The 18496-nt window shown below is 46.5% G+C and overlaps 1 protein-coding gene across 1 annotated transcript; it reads left to right on the forward strand.

The window, feature by feature from the left end:
* The first annotated feature begins 8647 nt into the window (after nucleotides 1–8647).
* LOC125331416 (2-epi-5-epi-valiolone synthase-like) lies at nucleotides 8648–16575 on the forward strand. The gene is made up of 5 exons (XM_048315374.1): nucleotides 8648–8903; nucleotides 11213–11846; nucleotides 13472–13705; nucleotides 14375–14627; nucleotides 15247–16575. Exons 1-5 carry the CDS (start codon nucleotides 8731–8733, stop codon nucleotides 15384–15386), a joined length of 1434 nt encoding a protein of 477 aa, XP_048171331.1. The 5' UTR covers nucleotides 8648–8730; the 3' UTR covers nucleotides 15387–16575.
* The last annotated feature ends 1921 nt before the right edge of the window (nucleotides 16576–18496 follow it).

An 18496-nucleotide genomic window follows, 5' to 3' on the forward strand; every position in this document is an offset into this window, starting at 1 on the left:
ACCTTGCATTTGCTCTTAGAGTCATTATCCCTAGACAGCACCATCATTTAAGAAATTTATCATCAGTGGTGTCCTTCGAACAATGTATTAGTGTAATAGATTATAAGAGTACTTCACTGAGATGATATATTACTCCAAAGATGACAACATCTGGGAAGAATGAATCTGGGAATAGATTTAGTGTAATAGGCTTAATAAGGGGATACAAGCCTGGGTATTGCTACTTGTAAAGGTGCAGGGCTTGGCCACAGCCACCTCCACCACAAAAAGCACATAAACCCCTATCAGACACCCCGAACCCAAACCAAAAGTATTTCTCCATCCCTTTTCCTTCCAAGAAGGGTGATGATCTCTGCTGCTCACTAAGGGATGGGGCTGGCTCTGTGAATTACAGCACCTGGGTGCATGGCCATGTGTGGGTGAATACAAGGGCACAAGAGGCAGGATACAGGGAAAACTCGTGCCAAAGGAAGATTAAAGCCTACAGGAAGCTCATCTGTTTCTTTTTAAGTAATTTTCCACATTTTCTGAGCATTTCCATGGCACTCATCCTACCCTTACTCAAGACAAAGTAGAGAATGATAACTTAAACTTCAGTGGCAACCTTTACACCAATCTGGTGCAATTTTACCCTCTTGGCTGACCAACTTGCCATTCAAAGAGCCAGAGGAATGTGTTTCCTGCAGCCTGACTCTGCTTTCGGCTCCTTCAGCATCCCCGGGGATGTGGTCAGGTGAAGTTTTTCTGGAAAAAAAAAGACATTTTGATGTTATGATAACAACCAAAATCTGAGAGCCGAACATAAAAAGCAGCAACCAAGAGGGAACTCCTGGAAAAGCTCCATCGGTGCGTGACCACGAAAAATTAGCCCAGAAGCATTGCAAGTATCCTAAATTCCAATCCTAAGGGGGCCTGCCTTGGCAAAAAGCACATCTCAGTGCTGGGAGCCACCCCAGCCATAGGGGCTTGGGAAGAATGGGGCATGGAACTAAAGGAAAGAATTCCACACTGTTCAACCCCCAAATTTTCCCATTTTCAGCTGGTCCCAGACAGGTACTCTATCTATCTGCTGGTTTGGAGTAAATTACTCTAGTTACCCTGGCCAGGTTTTGTTCAGTTCTACAATGATTATTTTCTTTCAGCCAAAAATAAGGTTTTGTTTAAGAATAGGGAAAAAGATATAAAATCTAAATTTTTTTACAAGACAGGAAAAAGAAATGTTTTTCCTCACAAAGTGCTCAGAAAAGCAGGATGCCTCCAGATGCTATTTCACAGAAGCCAGGCCTGTGACAATGTCCCTGGATGAAGTGAGATGCTACCTATTACATAGAGAAGGCAATAGATGACTGGAAGAAGTCCATAGCCTCCAGACAGGTTAGATTAGCCTATCTGAAGAAAGTAACAACCAGAAATGAATGGTGATCATTCTTCAGGCCAGAATTTAGAGCCATTTCAGTGGGTTTTTTTCCTCCAGCTCCCCCCTCCACTCCTCAGTAAAATGAGAAAGAATTCATAACCCGTGTCAGCCACACTCAGATAATCCAAGACTTAAAGAGTAGAACATTTCGTATAACCTCTTTTCTGCCCCTCACAAATGCTTTAACAACTTTAATAAGATAATGTATAGCTATTATCCTACAGCAAGTGTAAGTCAAACAACTATCAGCTATTATTTCAGCAACAGAGCGAACGCTCAGCGTTCCCATAATCCACAGCCTGGAACAGTTTACACATTGTCAATTTTAGACAGAACTGGCTTTTTCCACATATCAAAATGTACACTGATAAATGGGAATTGCTTAGCAGACCCCACATGGCTGGGTAATATACTGTAGCTCAAAAAAGAATAATGAGGACTTCTGAATTAATGATACCTTAAATTAGTTTAATTAATTAGTTTAGTTACTAGAGTAATTTAGGTAGCAGATTAATTAATGTTTGTTGAGTGCTTGGAGATAAAAGCCACATGTAAAGCTGTTATTAGAGGGTGGATCCTGAGGTGCAGGTTTTCCTCACTCTTTATTTATCCCAGCACCAACTGGATCCAGGGGCTCGCTCTTCAAGCCTTCCAGCAGGCACTGTGTGGAGGTTGGTGTTCCCCAGGATATGCTCCAGCTCAGACACTGCCATAGACAACAGGCAATTGGGAGAATATCTTCCAAAATTTAGAGCTAAAGCTTTTTGTTCTCACGTCCTCTCCTCCAGGCTGTGGTCTCTCACACACATCCATGCACGCTTTGCTACATGTTTGGGTGCAGTTAAGTCTCACTCCTCTTCCTCCTTCCTCCCCCACATTTCTGGCATGTTCTGGACAGAAAATCTAACAACATATTCATCCAACCACCAACAAAAGCACAAGGCTACAAAGGAGAATCTGTACCTCTTGGAAGTTGCCATTGCATCCAGGTAAGGGTCTAGTCCAAGAGCAACATCAAGAGCTTTTTGTAAGTAATTCCTGAGCTGCTCAGGTACACGAGAGTCATTGAGGGCTATTTCTTTGGCTTTGAGAAGGTTCTCAGCAATGTGCCCAGAGAGGGTTTCTGAAATGGAAATTAAAAGGAAGAATAATGATTTTGTAACTGCTGAAATCAGTGGAAGTGGAATTTAGAGTACATAAACACAAGTGTGCATTTTTTTATACAAAATACAGGATTTTGAAGGACTATGAAAACAATTGTGAAAACCTTTTCAAATTGAAAAAAATTGTATACTTCTAATAGATTTTTGTCACATGTATTCTACCTTTTCCCCCTCAGTGCTGATCAAGCATAAGAATATTTTAAACACATTAATTTTGCTTTTAAAGCTCCAAGACAAACATCAAACACCAAACAACTGCATACAACCCCCACTCCTCCAGGTACAATTTTCCTTAGAGGAAAGAGAATGCTTCTGAAACTGCTCCTGCCAAACCCGGCAGGAGATGCAGGCAGTGGGTGACACTTTGTTAAAAGGAGGATCTGTGTCAGTGGGGTGCAGAAGTGTCCCCGAGATGTGTCTGTGCCAGGGAGGCTGCTGTGCACCACACAACGTCAGGGTTTCACAGGCTGTGGAAACACCTCCAGGATCTAAATCACCCTGCTCTGGGGGCCAAAGCAATGCCGCCCATGGCACTGAACCTGCCCTGAGATCCCAGAAAATCCTTATGGCAGCAATCCACCATGGATCACAGCCAGCCATGACCCCAGAGAGCAGGCGTGGTTCAGAGAAAGTCCCCCATGCCTCAGGTGTAAGAGCACGTGCTGGGTTATGAAAGCACCTGTGAGACACAGGCCAAGAGGCTGTGAGGGTAACTGGGGTGGAGCAGATCGCCCCTGGCAGGGTTTTATCACCTGTGATAGAAAAGCTGCAGAGAACTAAGTGGAGTGAAGGAAAGGAGGGTTTCCAGTGGCTTTCCCGTACCTGAAGGGAGCCTATACGAAGGATGAAGAGAGGCTGTTTAAAAGGTATGTAGTGACAGGACAAGGGGGAATGGCTTCAGGCTGAAAGAGGATAGGTTAAAATTAGCTATAGGAAGAAATTCTACACTGAGAGGGTGGAGACACCCCAGCACAGGTTGCCCAAAGAAACTGTGGCTGCCCCATCCCTGGAAGTGTCCAATGCCAGGCTGGACAGGGCTTGGAACACCCTGGGATGGTGGAAGGTGTCCCTACCCATGGCAGGAGGTTGGAACGAGATGAATTTAAGGTCCCTTCCAACCCAAACCGTTCAGTGATTCTGTGATACGATGCTATGATTTACTTCTCATCCCAGTCTCCAGCCATCAGGGGCAGGTTGTATCCCTTCCAGCAGTAATACAAATAATTGCAATTGCAGGAATAACCACCCCCTTCCCAAACCGTGTTGGTTTGCTGACCTCAGCCCAGCTACATTTCGAGTGGAGAGGACATACACTCTTCTTGCAGCATTTTCACCACTACATGAGGGAGCATCCCGGGGTTTCCACTGCACAGCTGCAGAATGCTGGAGGTTGGGATCTGCTTATCCTCCCTGCCAAGCACTCTGAGGCTTTTTGTTAATTTAGGGGGAAAAACATATTTATAATCCATGTCGGCTTTTAGTAATCATCACGTTATGCTTCTGGGTAAGTGACAGACAGGGATTGCCTGTCACACAAGGGGAAGGAAACAAGACTTAACTGCAGCTGTTTCGTAACCTGTGTTGTAACACCAAAGGTGAGAGCCAAGAGGTGCTGTGGGGAGAGGGCGCGGGCAGGGCATGTCAGGAGCAACCCTCCATCCCAGATTACACAACCTTTGCAGAGAGTGCTGCATTTTTGCAGCCTGGTGATGCTTTGGGCCAACAGCAGAGGTCAGAATTGCCCTCATTTGTGCAAGCACCAGACAAGTCAGAGCACAGCTCAGGGCTGGCTGCCCAGCCCAAGGCTCTGAGCACTAAGGTGAGCTAAACTTTATGTAACTACACCTTTTTTTAAGGTTATTCCAGGAAAAAGTGCTTCATTTCAGTGCTCAGTTTTACACAACCCCAGCAAAACTGCTGGACTATATTAAGAACTAAACTAGATTGCCTGATTGCTTCCTTATGGCTCTATGCATGCACAGACATCTCTTTCCTTTCCCATCTAGTTGTGCATTATCAACGGGAAAAAAGAAAAAGGGCTTGCTCTGAGGAAGAAAATGCTGAAAATAGCCCTACCATGAAGGAGCAGGAAAGGGCTGCTTTAAGTCTCCAGCAGCTTGAAAAAGAAAGATAAGGTGAGAATTCTTAAAATGGACCATTCTTGCCAGCAGGATGGTTCCCAGCACCTTCCTGGGCAGGTGCTGAGAGCACAGCCACCCTGTTTTACAACCAAGCTGAATAATAAATTGCAGCTTCTGCTCCCTCTGAAATCAGGCACTTTTGATTCACACCAAAGTCAGGAGCCAGGATTGCAAGGTTGAATGCGTGGGATATCAGTGACCCCTGAGCAGAAAGGCAGTGCAGTGCCATGGAGGGACCTGCTGCTCCAGAATCAAAATTAAACTCTGCAGTTTGTGCTCAGATGGCACTTTTTAGGTGGGGAAAAGAGGAGGACACTTTACTGTTTGCAGGGGGCTACCCAGAAGGAGGCACGGAGACAAGACAGTCTGGATTTGGCAAAAACAAAGCAAAGACATGACACCAAAAAGACCAAATCTTTGGTTCCCATTTCTGAGCTATCCTCATTTCTCCTTCCAGCCTCTAGATCTGTTTTTCAGCCCCAGCAATGCCTTCCAAAAGAGCCCCCCTTCCCAGCCAGGGCAGAGCACTGAACCTGATCCACCTGAACACTTTGCTGCCAGACTGGTGCTCCTGTGCCAAGCACTTTGGCAGGAGCTGCTCCATGCTAAGCACTTGGAAATCCAGTCTGCTAAAATCGTCCTGAACAGTTCCAATCATCATATTCAGCAAGGCACCTCAGGCACTGACAGCCTATCCCAACCCTCACCTCTTTGCCTTAGTGTGTAAATACATGTCGGGGCACAGGGCACGTCATGGCCCATGGGGGGACAAGGGTGGGCTGGGAGTGTGGCCAAAACCTGAATGCATGGCCATCAAACATTGCAGGGGTCCCGAGGAGAGCTCAGCCTGCTCAGCATCCACAGTGCCAGAGCCTGCAGCAAAGCCAGCAGCAATAGCCTGGGGACAGGGAGCAGCTTAGGGATGGAGTGGAAGCATGAGGAGAAAGAGTGGGAGGAAGCAGCCAGAGAGGGGAAGCTGCTGCTCATGGCAGGAAACAAGGATCTAAATTCTGAACTTCAGGGGAAAGCAAGGAAAACATACACTAGCTGATGTGTTTTCTACAGGTTCTACTGCTAGAAAATAAGTAGAAAAGCTGAATCTCCCCATTAGGGAGAGAAATTATTTATAACAAAAGCATCACAATCCATCAGATATTAGTCACAGCCAAAGCTCTCTCGACATTGCAAGTGTCCACCACTCCACCATTCCTTTCTCCTGGGACTGTCCTGCTCCCTCCACTCCAGGTTCCTGCAGACCCATCTCCTGTGCTCGCCTCTCTCCTCCTCCTGACAAACTCACCCTCTGCTCCTTGCTGCCAGAGTCTGCAGGTCCCATCTCCATGGGGAAGGTGGGGACCCAGGACTGCGGCATCACAGTGTTCCCTCCTGTCACACCACTCTCCTGGAGCTCCCCACCCCACACAGGGAGTTTACCTGAAGGGTAATGCATGTTCCTTCTTGTCTCCTGGCCTCAGAGGATGCTGTGGTGAGTCTGCTGCCTCTGAAGAGCAGGAGGTCAGTGCTTGGGTGCCCGGCAAAGGGGCAAAATCTCCTCCCTCAATCACTGGGCAGAGTCCCAGTGCTGGGGAGAGGCTGCACAGGGAGGATGGCCCTGGGCTGGGGCTGCACCCACCTGTCCCACCCAGACACAGGAAGCAGGTGAGATTCAACAGCATCTGACATGAAAAAGCACAACAAAAGAGCCGACTTTCAATGCCTTTGCTTTACATAAGAGTAAGTTCACATCCTGACCATGGGAAGCTGCTGGCTCTCAAGGAAGTAATTGGCAGTTTCATAACCTTCTAGTTACATATCACAGACATGCCCCAGCTAAACCACCAGGTGTGGGGCCAAAAATATCCCAGGACTCTGAACCCCAGGTTATCTATTAGTGGTCCTTAGCCATAACGTCACCACTGCCCCGACAAGCCAAACACTGGGGTAACCCCTGCTCTGGGGTCCGGGCCTCTGCACGGGCTGGGGCAGGTGGTGTCACTTGGGTACCAATTGATCTGCACCCCAAGGAAGGGTCCCAGGAATGAACTGGCTGAGGGAGGCACCAGGAGCAAGCAGTGGGAACATCCAAACTATCCAAAAGCCTAAGGTGGCCTGCAGCAGATCTGGGCAGAAAGGGCTGGTGAGGAATTAAAGCAGAGTCCTTAAAGAACACGTGATGGAGCTGAGGTGGGCTGGCCAGCTCCTTTTCACTCAGATGAAACACGAACTGAAGCTCATGAGGAAATATGGGCTCTCCCATAACCAGAACAGCATCTTTCACCTCTGGGATGAACCACCTGGGCTCATTCACTCAAGGACCCACTTGATGTACCTGCAAAGTGTGCAGAGAGAGCCCAGGGCTGGGCAGGGGAGGTGAGCAGGCTCGGGGAGCTCACACAGGGCTCTTGGCAGCCCCTCTGCAGGATGGAAGGTACAGAGACATGGCAAGCAGCTGGACTGTGGAAAGTTAGTTTGTCAACTTCTCAAATGTAACAGAAGATATTTCAGTGCCCCCAGAATAGCACAGGGAAGTATAAATAGAAGATAAGTAAATGCACACGATGAAAGGGTAAAAGAAAAGCAAATAAAAGAAGTCTCAATGCTGAGTGTATTGCTATTAATTAAAACAAATAAACAAGATGAGAAAAACAGACTTCCTGGCATACCTAAGATTATTCTGTTTTATGATTTAGCAAACAACAAACTGCAGTAGAATTGCAGTTCCTGCAGAAAGCAATAAAAATTGTGTTTAGATTGGGAGTTAAAATTTCAGATGAGTATTTGGTAAACAGGCTACAAGCTTTTGTATGCCATCTAATCCACACCCACCACCTTTAAGGTGACTTTGGGCAAGTTGTTTAACTTCTGGGACTCTATTTTCTGCTTCTACAAAATGGGGTTAACAGCCTGTCCTCTTTAAAAAGCACTTTGCCATCTGGAGATGAAGCCCACAGTGAGGACTGGAGTCAGGAGTTAGATACTTCCTGGAGCACAGCTACATGGTTTTGGAGATTGCTCCTGTAGCTCTTTCCCAATATTAATTTTGAGATAGATGGAGGTTCCAAAGTGAGTTTGGCTGCAATTAAGCCTTCAAAGCAATGACACAGTCTTGTCCAGTGGGTTCTTTAAGACCCACTTTTTCCTGCCTCTGCTTTTACGTCTGCATTTGATTTTCTTGATCTTTGTTTCAGAACAAGGACAGCTTTCAGAAACACAGCTGAGAAGGTGGCAAAGACGGGTTTGTGCCTTCAGGCACTGCTGGTGAAATCAAAGGAAGATCTTCCTGTGCTCAGCATACAGAGCTGTATGCCAAGGGAATGCTTCGCCTGGCAACCTGAGCCTGGGGCCCTCCAAAATCCCCAGCTGGAAGATCATATGGAAAAGTGAACTGTGCATCCCCCAGTCACGTGGGGATCAAAAATCAGCTCATGCCCCAAACAGCCCTTCAGGAGATAAATGCTCTCTGATAATTTTTTTAAACCCACCATAAAAGCTAAAATATGTATTATATATATAGTTTTGTTCCTCAATGCAAGAGAATCCCAGGAATGTGAGCTCAAGAGAGGTTCAACCAGCTGGTATTGATCCCCATGCTTCTGCTCCTGTCTCATCCTATAAGAGCAGCTTAGAGCTGCAGCCATATCAGAGGTTCTGCTCAGTAAAGGAGGTTCCTGAATGATGTGAAGAATCACACAAACTGCCTTTCATAACTTCAAATTTGCTGTAGGGCATCATGTTGGAAGTTAACGTATGCACTCCCATTGTACTACTTAAGCATTATAAAACCAGCTGATTACACAACCCCATCCTGGTAGTCGCACGTGTCTTCAAACGTTCCTGCCACCCCAAATGTGCATCCCAGATTAGGTAATCTCAGTTTTGTAATTAGTCTCTCACATGGAGACGAGACTTCCCCTCCCAATGCCTGGTCACCCTGGAGCCTTTAAAAAGCACCTCAAAGGCACCCAGTGATGGGAGATCTCTGGATAGGGAGATTTCAGCTTCTGGAAGCATGCTGGTGTCAGAGGAGGCTGGTGCTCCAGCAGTCCCAGGAGCCACCATGCCCCAGGAGCTCCAGCAGACGGACTTCCAGCTGGTGCGAGTCAAGAGCACGTGGTGCCGCATCAAGAAAGGAGAAGCCCTTTCCAATGATGAGGACGAGATCACTCTCTCTGAGGCAAAAATGTGAGTATAGGAAGGAGCCCATGTTGCTCTGGCCAGCCAAAGTGGGCAGTCTTCTTGGTGGGATGGAAAAAGCATCTCAGGTGCCATGGCGGCTTCAACCCACAATGACAGAATTGCAGAATAGTTCAGGTGGGAAGGGGTCTTTGAAGGTCAAGTCCAAACCCCTGTGATGGGCAGGGACACCTTCCACTAGACCAGGCTGCTCCAAGCCCCATCCAACCTGACCTGTGGGTACAAACCTGTCAGCATGTCCTTGGGAACACGTTCAGTATGGCAGCATGGGGGGTTGCTGTGCTCCTTGGCACAGCTCGGAGTTGCAGAGGGAATTTTATCAACAGCCTCCATTTTTGTAGATGAGAATTTTCTTTAAACTTCTGAAAAGCTTATGCAGGGACATCTGTGTGCTGCACTTGGGCTCTTTTCCTCCTCTTCTGTGAAACTGCAATCTGTGTGTGCAAAATCTCACATGGAGGCATGGTGGACGGATGGGTTTATGGAGGTGGTTGCAGACAAACGAAATGGGTAGGTGGGAAAAATAAACTGTCACTGACAGGAACAAAACCCTTAACACATCTCTCAAACTGCAGAAGTCACCTAATGCTACTTCAGACAGAGCAGAGACACAAATTTCCCCCAGGGATACATACAGCTCTTTGCTGTTAGTACATCTCTCCAGTTAATTATCTTTTAATTACAGGATACTCCTTTTCACGAGCACATGGAGCCCCATTCATGATGCAGATCTTTCTTAATACAGCTCTCTTTTGCATGTCAGAGTTTTTCTAGCCTTTGTCATACTCAGATTTTAATGGCACAAGTATAATCCTTTTCTCAGTCAGGTCAGAGGGACCTTCACCAGCGCTGGCAGTGGGCAGTGACCGGGCACGAGCATCACCCAGGCAGAGCTGCAGCAGGAAGAGCAGGACTTTGGCAGACCCAAAAACAGCCTGCCGGACCTCAGTCAATACAAAGATGAGCCTAGGGCCCAAGAACACCCAGAAAAATCCTCAGCTGACGTATTGTCCTACAAGGGAATGTTCAGCCCCAAATCCACTGATTTTCATGCAGCAGAGGGGTGGCAATGGGTACTGGTTGTACCATCCAGCACCCAAAGCTGATTCCACCAAATAATATTCCAAACCATCCTGTCTCTTAGAAGGGTCACACACCAGAGATGGATGCACATGGAGTTAAGTGCAGCTATAAGATGGTGCATTAAAATGTACACAATGATGCTTTTTTGCAATACCACATTTGAAAAGACCAGAAGAAATTTTCTGGAAGATATAAATCCTCACTGTTTTTTTTTAACAGCTATGAAGGTTAAGGGCAGACTTAGAGACAATTTGGTAAAGAAAGCAGAGAAACATCTATTTCGACCTCTAAGTGAATGTTCAGGCATGTGAAAAGAAATTGGGCATGTAGGGAAATCTGATTATCCAATGAGCCAGCTGCTCACTCAAAAAAAAACAAAACAAAGGCTCACAGAAACTTTCATTTTTTCCCCAACTGCAGCTCAAGAAACAGTCTTATATAAAATACATTTTGCTCTTTTCTTCTGCCTGTTTTTTTTTTTCCTTTTTTGATTCCCAACTTGTTTTTCCCCTGGCTCACCCATCCCACAGAAGGAAGGCATTGTAGGGCTGTGTTTCTCACTGCTTTAGACAGATAATTAGTTTTGGCTTTTATCTACCCTTGAAAACTCCAGTACAGAAATGTTTCCCAACCCCCGAATAATTTTCTTTCCCTCTCCAGGAGCACTTCCTATTTCTATCACACCTGTTTCAAGGTAGAGATTCACTAATTTGACTAAAGCACTGTAGAAATACTGGTCGGAATGGAGATGAGTGGCTGTATATAGATTGACAAGAATAAATTAACTCATATCACCCCGATATACCATCAGAGGATGCGTCTTCCATAAATATGGAAAATTTTGTCAACCTCTTCTCTTCCCCACTCCCTTTTTGGAAGCTGAAATGATTGGGCTGGGTCTTTTTTTATGGGTTTTCAACTTCCAGCATGAAAAACATGTTCCAGCCCTTCCTGGTCCGTATATTTTCAGTGCTATGTAGGAATTCAGACATTTAACTCTTCACTAAGACCTTGGAGAGCTTCTCCATTAATAAAATTGCTGACCCCTGACACCTGGGAGGGTGTCCCACCCTCACAGCCCCACATTTCTGCAGTGCATGGGCAAGAGACTCCACATTCTTCACCTCCCAGCTACATTCTTAAACTAGTTCAGACACGCAAAGGTCAAAATAGGAATATAGTGATTTCAAATCATGTTTTCTGATCCTTGCCAGAGGTGAGTGCATCTCCAAAGGAGGGATTTCCTGGATAATTGAAGCTCCCATCTATTTTTGCTACAAGGTGGTAGAAACATACAACATTCTGGAACCCTCTAACACCACCCTGCTCTGGGGTCACATCACTGACCCCCAGCAAATAGAGCTCACCACCGCCAGCAAGAGGAAACTGCGGCGCTTTATCGTCATAGACGAAGTTGTCGACAAACTTTACGGCTCCAAAGTCAGAGAATACTTTGAAGAGAACAACGTCCAGCACAAAATCCTCTCCCTGCCAACCACTGAAGAAACAAAATCCATGGACTTGGTCTTGAACATCTTGCACGAGGTCCAGAACTTCAGCCTTGACCGGCGAACGGAGCCCATCATCGCCATCGGCGGGGGCGTGTGCCTGGACATCGTTGGCCTGGCCGCGTCGCTCTACAGGAGACGCACCCCCTACATTCGGGTCCCCACCACCCTCCTGTCCTATGTGGATGCCAGCGTGGGGGCGAAGAATGGGGTGAACTTTCTGCAGTGTAAGAACAAGCTCGGGGGCTACACCCCCCCCGTGGCAAGTTTCCTGGATAGATCCTTCATCCAGAGCATCCCTCGGCGACACATCTCCAATGGCCTCGGGGAAATTTTAAAGGTATGAACTTTCGCAACTGCAGTTTTCAGAACTGAAATCATGCAATGGTTTGGGTGGGAAGGGACCTTTGGAGGTCATCAAATCCAATCCCTCTGCAATGAGCAGGGACACCTTTCACTAGATCAGGTTGCTCAAAGCCCCATCCAACAAGTTCTTGAGTATTTCCAGGAATGGGGCACCTACCAGTCCTGGGTTTCACCACCCCCATTGTAAAAAATTTCTTCCTCACAACTAGCCTGAATCTATCTTCTTTCAGTTCAAACCACTATCCCTTGTTCTATCACAACAGGCCCTACTAAAAAGTCTGTCCTCATCTTTCTTATAAGCCCCTTTAAAGTATTGAAAAGTAAAATGTCCCAGAGTATCCATGGCATTGTATAAACAACTTAGAGAAATCAAGGTGGGCCATCAAGGGTGCATGGGGACTTTCAACTCTCATTGAGTCTATATATATATATTTATTTTACAGCTGCTAAATTTGTTAGAACACCCCTTACACTTAGTGTCCAGTGCTAACCCTGTGGAGGAAACTCCAAAACTCACAGTCAGAAGGAGACAGAGGAAAACCAGGGAAGAAAAGCCTCATCTTTTCATTGAGACTGATCCATAGCACTCTGTAATGAACTCCTGGCAGAGAATCTGAGGCTCATTTTACTGGGGATTAATAATCTGCAAGATCATTTGCACCTACCTCACTGGGTATGTCGAGTGTGCTCAATCAATCTCCTGCGAGGCAAATACTTCTAAAATTACCTGGAAAGTGCACAGTAAATGGCTTTATGTCTGGAGAGCTTTGGAAACTTTTGATAAAGCAGAGTTCAAGCTATTAAAGTGTATTAGAGATGAGTTCATCAGCAGCAATTTTCAGTGCTTGCATAGTGAGAAATCCCCAGGATATATGGAGGTTTCTGGCAGGCACTCTGAAACCCTCAGGTCACCATTCCCCACTGCATGGGGGGATAATGCCTGACTCAGAGAGGGAAAAAATATGTACTTTTAACAAGCAAATCACTTCTAAACCCTCATATTCTCTATACTGCAGTGTTTTCCCACCTTCCATTGCCTGAAGAGCAACCCCAAGGATTAAATGAGACTTGTCCTGGGATTGGCCACCACCCAGTCCCGGTCCTGGGGATGGCCACCATCCAGTCTCGAGTTTCCTTTCAGGCACACAAATAACCAAAGCTCGTTACAAGCCACCTGCTGGGCTATGGGAGCACACAACAAAATCCCAGCACAGGCAGAGCTGCCCAGTAGTGGGGGAACTTGCACACCAGTGCTCCCATCATCCCTGCCATTTTACCAGAGTCACACTGGGCATTTCCACGCTGCCTTTTGCACACACCTTCACTCAGCACAGCTGACAATGTGTGACACAACCAGGTCACATTCCACAGACACCTGTTAAACATACCTCAAATACATTTGTGCTAACCAGGAGCTGCGTCTACAGAGACACCTTTTCAGGTTACAGAGGTACAACTTGTCCATGTACCACATGTGCAGGTGTTTCTTTGCTAGTGTACAACATGTTATTGCAGTCCAATCCACTGAAACACTCAAGTTTCCAACAGCACATAAAAGTATCAATTATCCTTAATTACCTCTTCTATTCTTTGTCCCAGATGGCCCTCATGAAACACAAAGGGCTGTTTGACTTGCTCAAGAACCATGGAAAATACCTGCTGGACACCAAGTTCCAGTCCTGCAACGGCTTTGCTGACCACAGGGACGCTGCACTGCAGACTACCAGGATTGCCATCGAAACCATGCTGGAAGAGCTGGCTCCCAACCTCTGGGAGGATGATCTGGACAGACTGGTTGACTTTGGCCACCTTATTAGCCCAGAGCTGGAAATGGTGAGTGACAGACTTTATATTGCAACATCCACTTTCAATATAAAATAAAAAAATTCAATAGGCTGCATGAAAACCTTGTGAAAAGGAGCTGAGAAACTCCAGATTTGGACGTGCTATCCCAGGTCACCCAACACACCAGCCTGGTCTTGTTGAAAAAAGGGACCCCTTCCCCTGCCTCATTTCCCCCACACCTCCACTGATTTCCAATCCAGACCTCACTCCAGTTGTTGCTTCTTACTGGGCACTTACTGAAACTCAAAGACAACCAGATTTCAGTGAAGCCACTAGAAATCACCAACATGAACTGTAACAGCACAAAGGCATGGAGACCATAGCCCATATTACTGGGGAGAAATTGCAGTTGAGGAATGAGAGGCAGACACCTACACTTTATCCAATATTCAGAGTTCATCCCTCCATCTCATGGTGTTTTTTCAGTGATTTAGATGGGAGGAGAATTAGATCCTAGATCCTTGTGGGATATTTTAGCTGCAATTAATCATGTGTAAAACGGATCATCCTAGCAACCCGTAAATCACGAGATGCCAACATCCAGCAACCGCAGTGAGTCAAATGTCGATTTTCAGGGACACTTTTAGAAAGAAACCCTACTTATTTCCTATTTGCCACCCCAAACCTTTTCTGCCACCCACCTTTGCTGTGTTCCAGAGGGTTTTGCCGTCGCTGATGCACGGGGAGGCTGTGAACGTCGACATGGCATTCATGACGTACGTGGCCCACGCGCGCGGGCTCCTCGCTGCCGAGGAGAAGGAGCAGATCCTCCAGTGCATGCGGGGCCTGGAGCTGCCGGTCTGGCACAGCGGCTGCAGCTGGGCCCTCATCCAGAGAGCCCTGCGGGAGCGCCTCAAGCACAGCGGGGGACAGCTCCGGATGCCCCTGCCCACCGGCCTCGGCATGGCAGGTACTGCCTGAGGGACCCCAGGGAACCCCCTCAGAAGGCACTTGGCGGGCAGTGACATCCTGGGAAATGTGCTCTGTGGTTTGCAGTGGTGCATTTCTTGTGCTCTTTTTCACATCTTGATAAACCCATCAAGAGACAGGATCCGTCCTGTGTACAAGCCCCAGAATTCCATTAAGGACTGAGGTCTAATTAATTGCATTATGATTAACCAATTCACCTTGCAAAGGTAAATGCAGTGATCTGGCAGACAAATCAGCAAGGGCAAAAGAGAAAAACAATTCCTTTGCCATACCAGAAAAGATTTGTGAAATAGTCCTTGGCAAAAGAAATTTAATATATTAGTGTGCCTAGAACTAATACTTGCAAACTAAATAATATCTGTTCAATATCTGGGATGAAATACTCATAAGATTTAAAAATAAAAGCCAACCAACCCCTAACACAGAAGCAGGTTGTGGTCTCTGGCATCTGTTTCCTTTTCACACCACTTCCACGAAGCTCAGTCTCTACACACAAGGCAACAGGCTCCCACAAGCTGGAGGGGCTCTGCCACAGTCAGTGTGTGCAGGCAAGAAGAGCTCCTCTGGATGTCCTATTAACTACAACTCTTATTTTCCAGAGATATTCAATGACACCAGTGAAGAGACCCTGGAGAGAGCATACAAGCTGTGGGTCAGGGACTGCAAGACTGTGCTGGAGGAAGAGCTGCAAGCCCAAGGTGGTGGTCCTGCCCCAAGCCTGACCTATTTGCCACTGTAAGTCGGTGGGCAGAACTGAATTTTGAACAAGATAAATCCAGAACCACCCGTGAAAATGCATATGCCCCAGAGCAGTGTGGGTCAAGCAGAATATTGGCATCTGACATGATTTACCTTTTTCAATTGCTTTGTTTGAAAGGGAATCTATTATTGTTCAAGAAGTGATTGCTCACAAGTGAAACCACCAAGTGCCTGTAGTGTAGCTCATAATAAACTATCTTCTTTCAGGGAAAGTGAGCAGGTTTATTCATTTATTTAGTTAATCCAAGCTGGGAACTGCCATGGCCCTTCCCACTGTAATGCACCATTGCTTGTGCTTGGATCCCTGACATGAGCAGGTGTAGCTGAGTCATAGACCATGGTATGGCACCATGCAAAGTTTCTATGCTGCATAAAATATTTGAAGTGGGTTGTTTCCTTCACTGGTTATTCTTTTCTTCTTGTTTTCTCTCATTCAAAAGAGAGAAAAAAAGAAGCTCATCTGCCAGCCTTTGCACTCAGTGTAAGGGAATGACACACTGATTAGAGGCACCATCACAAGTCACAGATCAGTAAATATCACTGCTGTGAAGCACGTGGGGGCTGTCTCTTGGCAGCATGGCAGCCCTTTGTCTTGGGACTCTCAGATACTGAGGACATGCTGGCAAGTCTCCTCTTGCTGCCCAAATGTATGTGGTGGTTTCACTGTGTAACCCCTGCAAGCCACCAGTGTGACAAACAGGGCACAATTTGCAGCACTGCTGCCTAAGAACAAAGTTGGCCTCCTGGCAATATTGCAGAACCCCCTGGTGTCCCCATATTTGCCACAGGGCTGCTTGTACCTGTCAGTCCCTGGCTCCTTTCCCATCTCGTCCCTTTCTGGTTAGATACTAGGCCAGCTGGGGAAAACCAAGAGAAATTAGAGAACTCCAAGCAAGTTCATAATCTTCAAGCAGCCTCAGTGTCATGTCTCGGGATCCTGGCAGACTCAGAGCAGATTATATAATGGATGTTGATGGTGAAAAATGTAAAAGTAATGCCATCCTTCTCCCTGGAGGTCCAATCAAAGGAATTGCAATCAACAAACAGCCTTTGAATTATTTACAACGTTATTTGTTTTTTCCCCTGGTGCTTACTTTTCCTACACCAGTTTGTGCTGATGTGCTGGCTTCTGTTTTGCTAAAGTAATAAAAGCTACCAAAATTGAAAAACTTTTGAAATAATGATTGCATTGCTGCCCGCAGTGTGTGCCTGAGTACATTTGCACATGCTTGAGAGACAGAAAGAGACTGCGGAAGCGAGGCATACAGCTGACATAATAAATCCCTTTTCCTCTTGAGCCTGGAGAAGATGTGCTTAAAACTATAGAGAAGGCCCTCCTCAGCCTTCTCCAGAGCAGTGCACCTCTCCAGTTTCAGGACAGGGTTTCACAGAGGTGGTACCATCTTACCAAGAAGCTTTAGAGCACATCCTCAGAGCCACAGCTTCTTAGAAATAAACCCATAATTCCCAGAGTTAAATAAGCCTGGGACTGAGGATATCAGTGAACTTGTCTCCTTTTTCCAGACCATCAAACACAGGCTCATTCAGTGGGTTTCTGACAGTAGCTACTGTGTGGGGAGAGTATCACTGCTTCTCTCAGGGATCCACCAGCACCACCAGCTTTGCTAGAACTAACGGGGACAGTGCAACAGGAGAGCAGGTGAGGGCCCATGAGTGTCTGAAGGGAGGGTCAGAGGATGGACCAGGCTCTGCTCAGTGGTGCCCAGCAATAGGACAAGAGGACAGAGGCAGAAACTGATGCACAGAAAGTTCCACCTGAACTTAAGGACGAACTTTGTTGTGCAGTGACTGAGCACTTGAACAGACTGTCCAGAGAGGGTGTGGAATCCCCTCACTGGGGATATTCCAGGACTGTCTGGACACGATCCTGTGCCCTGTGCTCTGGGATGACCCTGCTCGAGCAGGGAGGTTGGACCAGATGACCCACTGTGGTCTCTTCCAGCCAGAAACATCCTGTGACCCCAGCTCTTTAAGAGCATGAGAGAGCCCTAAGGACAGCAGTGTGAAGGGCAAAGGTGTTGAGAGTCATTTAATGTGCTTACAGTGATCACCTGGGCACACTCACACACAAATGGTCCTCCTCCTCTCCAGCAGCTGTGTGGGCCATTTTTCACACCAGATAACCTAGAAATGAATGAAGCACAACAAGGATTATCATCTGCCCAACAGTCGGTGTCCTGCAGCACAGTGTCTTATTCCCATCTACCTCTGAGGAGGAGGTACAATACCAACATCAACTTGAGTTGCTTGTTTTAAATGTCCACAGACAGACCCTCAGGAGCCCAAAGGCATTTAGCACTCCATTTCCAGGGAAAGCCAAGGTGCAGCTTTAGCAGAGTCCAGGTGAACTGAACTAAACAGAGTCACAAAACCACACATGCACATTAAAAGCCCAGCATCCAGCACCAGTGTGTTACTGGTGACAGTGACCTGGCTGTGGGTCACCTGCCAGCCATTCCCCCATGCTGGCTTTGCCTCTGCCTCCAGAAGCCAGTGGTTGTGTCTGTGACAACATATCCAAGGAGCGGCTGCACAATTAGGACTGAAAAGTGAACACATGATTATTATTATTTTTTGCCCTCCCTTCAAGCTGTGGGTGACAGAACACAATCAGCCCCTGACGAGCTTGGTTGCTTGGTAGCAGACAGGCACATTTTTAATTATATACTAAAATATGCTACAGAACATAAAACGGCTGTGTGACTAATATGTGTGTATCAAGAAAGGCACATGACAGCAGCAAAATTGCTTCAGTGTCTGATAAAAAGTGCCTCTGCCAGGCTTGTCATCAAAAGATCAAGGGAAAGGGGTGGAAAGTATTATTAATAAAACAGTGACTTTTTAAAATACCCCTCATTGTTTGAGGTGCATTTTTTTTTTTATGTCTAGCATGAATTTAATTCTTTTCCATTTATTCAGCTTTGATTTCGTTCCTGCTTTTTCAAACAGAACTATTATATTAGACCTAAAATCTTTGCTTAGTCTCTCATGACGCATTGCTCCAAAGAGAAAAGCGGAAAGTCCCAGCTGGGTCCTTGCAGTGCAGGTTCTTCATGGATTTGTTTGAAT

The sequence above is a fragment of the Corvus hawaiiensis genome, chromosome 11, assembly GCF_020740725.1.
Source record: "Corvus hawaiiensis isolate bCorHaw1 chromosome 11, bCorHaw1.pri.cur, whole genome shotgun sequence".
Lineage (NCBI taxonomy): Eukaryota > Metazoa > Chordata > Aves > Passeriformes > Corvidae > Corvus > Corvus hawaiiensis.